Source organism: Polyergus mexicanus, unplaced genomic scaffold (genome assembly GCF_030449975.1).
Source record: "Polyergus mexicanus isolate NDT 795.1 unplaced genomic scaffold, iyPolMexi1.0 SCAF_202, whole genome shotgun sequence".
Classification (NCBI taxonomy): Eukaryota; Metazoa; Arthropoda; class Insecta; order Hymenoptera; family Formicidae; genus Polyergus; species Polyergus mexicanus.
The window spans coordinates 3,684-12,500 of record NW_027223522.1 but is presented as its reverse complement, the minus strand read 5'-3'; the positions used below and the strand labels follow the sequence as shown (position 1 = coordinate 12,500).

At 48.6% G+C, this 8,817-nt stretch overlaps 1 protein-coding gene across 1 annotated transcript; it reads left to right on the top strand.

Annotated features, from left to right (window-relative positions):
- The first annotated feature begins 7,012 nt into the window (after positions 1-7,012).
- LOC138944447 (putative leucine-rich repeat-containing protein DDB_G0290503) lies at positions 7,013-8,542 on the top strand. Its single transcript, XM_070315328.1, has one exon. The coding sequence runs from the start codon at positions 7,013-7,015 to the stop codon at positions 8,540-8,542; it is 1,530 nt and encodes a 509-aa protein (XP_070171429.1).
- The last annotated feature ends 275 nt before the right edge of the window (positions 8,543-8,817 follow it).

Here is an 8,817-nt window from a genome sequence, read left to right as displayed (position 1 = left end):
TTGCCGCTGGCGAGCGACGTTTTGATGATGATAATGATGTATATAAAGACACACGCCCGTCGGGCGAAAGGGAATTCGGTTCCTATTCCGGAACCCGGCAGCGGAACCGCATACAATTCGGGCCCTCGTAAGAGTGTTCGTCGGGGTAACCCAAAATGACCTGGAGACGCCGTCGGGAGATCCGGGAAGAGTTTTCTTTTCTGTATAAGCGTTCGAGTTCCCTGGAAACCTCTAGCAGGGAGATAGGGTTTGGAACGCGAAGAGCACCGCAGTTGTGGCGGTGTCCGGATCTTCCCCTCGGACCTTGAAAATCCAGGAGAGGGCCACGTGGAGGTGTCGCGCCGGTTCGTACCCATATCCGCAGCAGGTCTCCAAGGTAAAGAGCCTCTAGTCGATAGAATAATGTAGGTAAGGGAAGTCGGCAAATTGGATCCGTAACTTCGGAATAAGGATTGGCTCTGAGGAGCGGGGCGTGTCGGGCTTGGTCGGGAAGCGGGTCTGGCTGACGTGCCGGGCCTGGGCGAGGTGAACGGTCGGCGTTCTCGCGCCGGTCCCGGGATCCGAGCTCGGTCCCGTTCCTTGGCCTCCCGCGGATCTTCCTTGCTGCGAGGCTTCCGTGGCGGCGCAAGCCGTCGTTGTCGTCCTCTTCGGCCGCCATTCAACGCTCAGCTCAGAACTGGCACAGACTAGGTGATCCGACTGTCTAATTAAAACAAAGCATTGTGATGGCCCTCGCGGGTGTTGACGCAATGTGATTTCTGCCCAGTGCTCTGAATGTCAACGTGAAGAAATTCAAGCAAGCGCGGGTAAACGGCGGGAGTAACTATGACTCTCTTAAGGACGTCCGGGTGACGCTCATTACTGATCTTGTGTCGGTGCTGGATTAAGGTCCGGCCCACACGGGTGATGTTCTGGGTTGATCCTGGGGTCTGAGAGTCATGGTTGGCTATGGCTCTCTTAACTACAACTTTCACTGCTTTGAGGGAACGGAGCGGGCGGATCAATGATCCGCCTTGCTTCGTCCCCTTTTTTGTCAAGAGTTTTTAATTTTTTATGAATGCTTTTACATAACTTCCTAAAGCAACACGCCGCAAAGCAACACGCCGTGAAAGCAACACGCCGTGAAAGCAACACGCCGCGTAAAGCAACACGCCGCTAGCAACAATGCGGCCTACCTTGCGGAACATGCACGCAAGTGATCCTGTACTCCATCACAGGACAATGTGGCTCATAAAACTCTGACAAAAGGCCGGAGTCAGCTCCGAGAGTAGTGGGTGTGGTTAATGAGGGCTATAGTAGGGACGTGATGCGAAGCGCTTTGCGATACTAGTCCTCTTGTTAGGACCATCAGCCTCTCACGTTCAAGTTGTGCATCTACCTCCTCGTGGTACTCCTGGTAACGTCGCCTATTTTGAATAGCGAGTGGCTGTAGGCGACGGCTAAGTGATGTCACAGCGAAGTGCTCCCCAAAGGACCCCACAAGGGCCCATGTGCCGATTCCATGGTGAGTTGTGGGGACAAGAAAGGAACGGCTTCGGGGGACTCTCGGTTGTCAATCCGATTGCTCCCCCAACATGCAGTAAATATGGTAATGGATAATGAAAGAATGATTACACGCTCGGGTTCTCGGATGGCCCGAGCACTGCATGTTCGACGCGTGAATGATGATGCGACTTGTTGCGAAGCGCCATCAGACGAGCGTCAGGTTCCTCCCTCGCAGAATCGCGACGATGCCACTGCCGAACAGCAGGCAAGTGAACCGCCCGTTGCATGCGATCTCTGCGGCAGGGACTTCAGGAACAGGCAAGGCCTTGGTGTGCACACTCGTATTGCGCACCCCGTGGAAGCCAACAACGCGGTCGTTGTGGAACGCGTCAGGGCCAGATGGTCGGAGGAGGAGGTACGTCTCATGGCAAGAGCTGAGGCTACAGCCACCTCAGCGGGGATTCTCTTTATAAACCAATATCTCCATGAGAAGTTCCCCAATAGAACCTTGGAAGCCATCAAGGGTAAGCGTCGACAAGAGGCTTACCGCGAGTTGGTCCAAGCGTTTTGCCAAGAGGTCACATCGAACACCGATGATGTTGACGATGCTGGCAACACGGGCGGTGCGACGATGATAGGAGTCGCCCGCCCGTCCATTGAGACGGCCTATGATGAGCCGCAGCCTGCACCCCAGTCGGTCACTGAGACCTCTGGGAGGCTCCGAGGCGTAGTGGAGGAGCTCCGTGAACTTGTGGGGCGCCTTCGGAGCTATGAGGCTGAGTCTCTGGCGAACATCGCAGAAGACTTTCTGGCTGGGAGAATCGACGTTCATGCCATTGAGAGATGGCTGGGCAAGATTTTTCCTAAGCCGACGGCTGCCCCTCCTAGACGCGCAGAAGCACGACAGCGAAATCCTCCCAAAGCGAACAACTTGAGGAGAGAGAATAGGAAGCAAAAGAGGTGTAGGGATTATGCCATAGTGCAGACTCTCTACAAAAAGAACCTCAAATACTGTCTCTCGAAGATACTCGATGGTGATGCGGAGCGCGTGCGTCCGTCCGCTGTTGAATTCCGCGACTACTGGCGTCCCCTTATGGAGACGACTAGTGTGGCGGATGGAGACATGACGGAGCTGCGCCGCACACTCGGAGAGTCGAGACAGACGGGCGGTGCCAGCCGGAGCCTTCCGCCGAGAGCCAGAGGGATTCATCTCGAAGGTCTCGGCGAGGGCGCGACCATGGAAAATGCTTCTACGGTCGATAGGACCTTGCTCTGGGACCCTGTTATACCTGCCGAAGTGGCGAGGGTTTCTGTAAAGACTGGCACTGCACCGGGGTTGGACGGAATAGAGCCGAGAGCATGGAACGCAGTTCCAAATGTTATTCGCGCTTTGTTGTTCAACCTGTTGCTTCTTGCGGGTGAGGCGCCCTCGTCGATCGCCAATACCAGAACGGTTTTCCTAGAAAAGGGGAAGATGCCGGAACGGCCTGCGCCGTCGGATTATCGACCCCTTAGTATAGGATCCGTTGTGCTGAGACACTTCCACAAGATCTTGGCCAAAAGACTAGCGGCTCTGGACATTTTCGATCAGCGCCAAAGGGGTTTCCGACCGGTTGATGGTGTCTGTGAGAATGTCACGGTCCTGTCGGCCGTGTTGGATCACGCCCGGAGGCGCTGTAGAACTGTCCATGTGGCGTGTGTGGACCTGTCGAAAGCATTCGACACGGTTTCGCACACGGCCATTCATAGTGCTCTCGAGGAGGTGGGTTTACCGCCACCTTTCCGAGAGTACATTAGAGCAATTTACAACAATGCTAGGACGGTGTTACAGCCCACCGTCGGCCAGGAAGTGTCGATGACGCAGCTGGGACGTGGCGTGAGACAGGGTGATCCTCTATCGCCCCTGCTGTTCAATCTGGTCGTAGATAGAGCACTGGGGGTTCTCTCGGAGGATGTTGGCTTCAGAATCGGGGGTCGAGTTGTTAGCGCCTTGGGTTACGCCGACGACATTATACTCCTGTCCTCCACGAAGGTAGGACTCCAAGAAAACCTTACGCGGCTTAACGCCGCATTCGAACTGAATGGCTTGAGCATTAATGCTAGTAAGACCGGAGTGCTGTCACTGGTAGCGTCTGGCCGAGACAAGAAGGTGAAAGTCGATCTAACACCTAACTTCACCGTGGGGGGAGCGCTGTTACCGCAGAGATCCCCAGTCGAGGTCTGGACCTATTTGGGCAGCACATATAAAGGTGCTAGGGAATACGCAAGCGTCCCTCCTCTAGCTCAATCCATCGAGCTTTTAACGAGAGCACCGCTCAAACCTCAGCAGAGGTTGCGGCTGTTCCGTGACTGTCTCCTCCCACGGTATTACCACCGGTGGGTAGTGGGATCAGTCACGTCAAAAACATTAAGAGGAGTGGACGTGCTGGTAAGAACTGCGGTTCGACGCTGGCTGCGATTGCCCCATGATGTCCCTGCTGGATACTTCCATGCGCCGATACAGAGTGGCGGGCTTGGCATGCCTTTGCTTAGAACTCTGATCCCTATTATGAAGCATAACCGACTTCGGAAGTTGTGTGTAAGCTCGATGCCTGCCGCTGCCGAATCCACGTATGTGGCTAGGCAGCTAGCCTGGTGCGAAAAGCAGATGCGTGTAAGGACCGTTCGAGTAACAACAACAGCCGAGCTCAGACAGCAGTGTGCGACCTGGCTGCACGAGTCGTGCGATGGGAAGGGGCTCAGGGAGGTCGGTTCGTCCAAACTGAGTTCCCACTGGGTTGCGGCGGGTGCCCAATCCATACCCGGAGCTGACTACGTGCATTATCACCACGTCCGGGCCAACTGCTTACCGTCTAGAGCGAGATCATCCCGAGGGCGGGAGGGGCACGATGTGCGTTGTAGGGCGAGTTGTCCCGAGATCGAGACACCCGCTCACTGCGTGCAGAAATGTTTCCGAACGCACGGAGGAAGGATCCTGCGGCATGACGACCTATGCCGTCAAGTTGGTAGCTTCTTGCGAACGAAGGGATGGCATGTCGATGCGGAACAAGCGTACTCGACCTCTGTCGGAAGGCGCCGACCCGACCTGACGATAGTTAGGGATGGTGAGGCTGTCGTCGTGGACGCGCAGGTTGTGTCCAGCGAAACGGCTCTGAACGTGGCTCATGACCGTAAGGTGGAGAAATACCGGTCGATCCGAGATCTGAGAGACCGAGTGGCGGAACACACAGGAGTACGAAGAGATAATGTTCGTTTTACCGCCATTACCATCTCTTGGCGAGGTGCCTGGAGTCCCGACAGCGAGCGTGAGTTGAAGCAGCTTGGTCTCACTACGAGCCAACTGCGGACGCTTACGACTCGTGTGTTGTGGGGATCCTGGCTCAATTGGAAGCGTTTTAACGCAATAACAACGCGTTATAATTGGCGGCGGCGACAGGCCGCAAACGGAACTGTAGGTGCGACGACTTGAGCTGGTGGCGATTCGCCACAGGTCGCAGCGGATGCATGTTTTTATTTTTAATGTGAGGACCACTTGTTGGTTCCTTGTGTTCGTCCAAGGCGCTTTGCGAACGCCAACAGCAAACAGCAGCCTTGCAATATCATCGCTGGTTCGCTCGTGACTTGAATCATTGAGTTACGATGAACACAGCGTTGAAACATATAGCCAAATGCCTCGTTATCTAATTAGTGACGCGCATGAATGGATTAACGAGATTCCCGCCGTATCACGATAACGGATATCTTAACGTGCGCGTTTCTAGAGTTTCGGTCTCGAGATTCGCCTCTCGCTTCTTCGTATATATTTCTGCCGACTGCGTGGCTATTTAATATTATAATAACTATTGATACTCGTTTTGACACTCGCGGTTGTTAGAGATATAGCTCGCGTAAAGGAATAAAGATTGCCCGCGTAATATTAATGGTGAAGACTGCCCGTTTGGTAGTTATTGTGACTACCCGCGTAATATTGATTAATGATAAAGACTGCCCGCCGTTCGTTAGCGGTGGGCCTTTTTATTAACTCCCTTTAGCTACCCGGGAGGGAGTCGTTTAGCGACAAGGCTGTGTGTCGTGTCGCTGGATTTTGGCAATATCCGGATGCAAGCTAAGAAGTTCTAAGTAGGACTTCTTTGCTTGCACTTCCGCAATTTCTTTATTCCTTTTTATTTCGCCTTTAAGTAGGACTTCTACGTTTCATTTTTGCAATGTCCTTCTTCCGCTTGCTTTGATTTCCGCGTTTTCGCAATGAGATGATTGCACGGTCGCTCGGGCTTAGCGCGTGGCTCGCGTTGTCAGCGCTTTATTCGGTCAACACGCTCGTGACGTGACCTGTATTCGCGTTACACGTTGAGTAATCATATAAAATAATATGTATTTAGAATAATATATTTAATAATTCGTGCATAGCCTGTTCGGGTTATAACACGCTATTGGAGCTGGAATTACCGCGGCTGCTGGCACCAGACTTGCCCTCCAATGGATCCTCGTTAAAGGATTTAAAGTGTACTCATTCCGATTACGGGGCCTCGGATGAGTCCCGTATCGTTATTTTTCGTCACTACCTCCCCGTGCCGGGAGTGGGTAATTTGCGCGCCTGCTACCTTCCTTGGATGTGGTAGCCGTTTCTCAGGCTCCCTTTCCGGAATCGAACCCTGATTCCCCGTTACCCGTTACAACCATGGTAGGCGCAGAACCTACCATCGACAGTTGATAAGGCAAACATTTGAAAGATGCGTCGCCGGTGCTAGGACCGTGCAATCAGCACAAAGTTATTCAGAGTCACCAAAATAAACGGTGGACGAACGGCGAACCGCCCGCCACCGATTGGTATTGATCTAATAAAAGCGTCCCTTCCATCACTGGTCGGGACTCTGTTTTGCATGTATTAGCTCTAGAATTACCACAGTTATCCAAGTAAATGTGGGTACAATCTAATGAACCATAACTGATTTAATGAGCCATTCGCGGTTTCACCTTAATTCGGCATGCACTGAGACATGCATGGCATAATCTTTGAGACAAGCATATGACTACTGGCAGGATCAACCAGGGAGCTTCGTGTTCGGTTACTCGCGTGGAGCGGTAACTCGCGGGCGAGCCCGAAGGCCCGTCACTAATAAGCTCTTACTTCTCGCGCCGCCGGTCTTTATTAGACGGTCGGCGACACTCTCTATCTACTTACTACTTATTACGCAACACACTTTATGCGTGCGTCTCGTCTTCGGGAGAGGAGCAAGGCGGTCCGTGTATATAATAAACCTCCTCCTCTCTTACTTCAAGATCATTCTCCATTTTATATTATGTATTATAAAAAGATCATACTCATTCTCATTCTCCCTTGCCCGGCGGGTAGGGCAATAGAAATACCCGCAGTAAGGAATGCTTGTGGTAAAAGTCCTCTAAAATCTAATAAATCCAGAAGCGTCTGACTCACACTGAGCGGCTTTCTGGTCTGCGTCTGATTTCCAGAGGAACGGCAGTAAAACCACCTGGCAGAAGGTATAAACTGCAAAATCATTATAATGCAATGGAAAAAACGATAGGAAATATTACCCCAGGTGGCAGACCAATATTAATGGAAAATCCACCCTCTCAGGAGGTCGGCTCTATGGATTCTAGGGAGAGCCAACTATTGCAATCTAATGACCCTTTTAAAAAAAGCTCTAGATTATTAAGATCACCATCCTTAAAAACTTCGAGCAATATTATAAACAATTCTTCTGCAACCAGCTCTGGAATGGAGATAGACAACGATCAACATGAAGTGGACCAACACCTCAATTATTATGAAGAATGGAAAAAAGAAACGATGATTAGAAAATCGCTAGAGAAAACAGTAAACAAACTACAACAACAGCTGAATGAATTGATTTCAGAGCTGAGAAAATTGAAATCGGAGGAAGTGAGTACGACACCGAGTATTATCAATAATATCAATTACGAAACTGATGAGGAAGAGTTAGCTAAAGAGACAGAATGGATTAGAATTAAAAATAAAAATAAGAAAAGAAAGTTAAACACATCTCTTACTCCTCCTCAGCTAATAAAAAAACTTACTGAGACACCAGCAAAGATAAAAATAAAAAAGACACCATTACCACCACCAATTATGTTGGATGATATTCCTAACTATGATAAATTTTATAATATTATTAAGAAAGACGTAGCAGAAAATGACTTCCAAGTAAAAGTTATGAATAAAAATAATATTAAAATTAATGCAAAGAATAGTGATGCCTACCGACAATTAGTTAATATTTTAAAAACTAACAATCTCAGTTTTCATTCTTATGAAAATAAACAGATAAGACCCATACGTGTTATGGCTAAAAATCTACATCACTCCTGCAATGAAGAAAACATAATAGCTGACTTGACAAGACAGGGTTTTAAAGTTCAAAATGTAGTTAACAAACAAAGTTGGAAAAGGAAAGAACCATTAGATATGTTTGTGCTATCCTTCGACTCAGAAGAAGATATTAGCAAAATCTTCCAAATTAGCAATATTATGAACTGCAAAGTGGAAATTCAATCACTTAAAACAAATAAATTAATGCCGCAATGCAAAAAGTGTCAAGCGTACGGACCCACTCAACAATATTGCAACAGAGAACCAAGATGCGTTAAATGCGCTGGAAAACATTATTTTAAAGAATGTAAGAAACAAGAAAATGAGCTACCAAAATGTGTTCATTGTGGAGAAAATCATCCAGCCAATTACAGGGGATGCATGGTAGCAAAGGAGATGCAAAGACTTAAAAATAAGAATACTAAAAGTATTAATATTCAGAAATCATCAGAAAAAATAAATTATAAAATAATATCAAATGAAGATAAAGACTTCAGAAAACAAACATCTCAACCACAACCAAAAAATACACGAAAAACCTACTCCCAAGTTGCAAAGGGTGATGATGCCAATATCAATGATACTCTAAAAATCATCCTTCAAAAATTAGATAAACAACAAGCCCAACTCAATGAATATAACGAGCGTTTAAAAAGATTAGAAAACTACACTAAGGGAGCAATCCCTAAATCAAAGAAGAATGGCTAACTCCTTAAGAATACTATCATGGAACGCAAATGGACTATTAAAACATCAACACGAACTACAAGCATTCCTAGACATAAATAACATCGATGTGTGTCTTATATCAGAAACGCACTTCACTAAACAAACATACATAATATTAAGATGCTATAAATTCTACCATGCCATACATCCTGATAATTCAGCTAAGGGTGGAAGTGGAGTTATAATTAAAGAAAGCATCTATCATAATGAAGAACTAAAATTCGAAACAGAAGAAATTCAGGCAATGGCGGTTA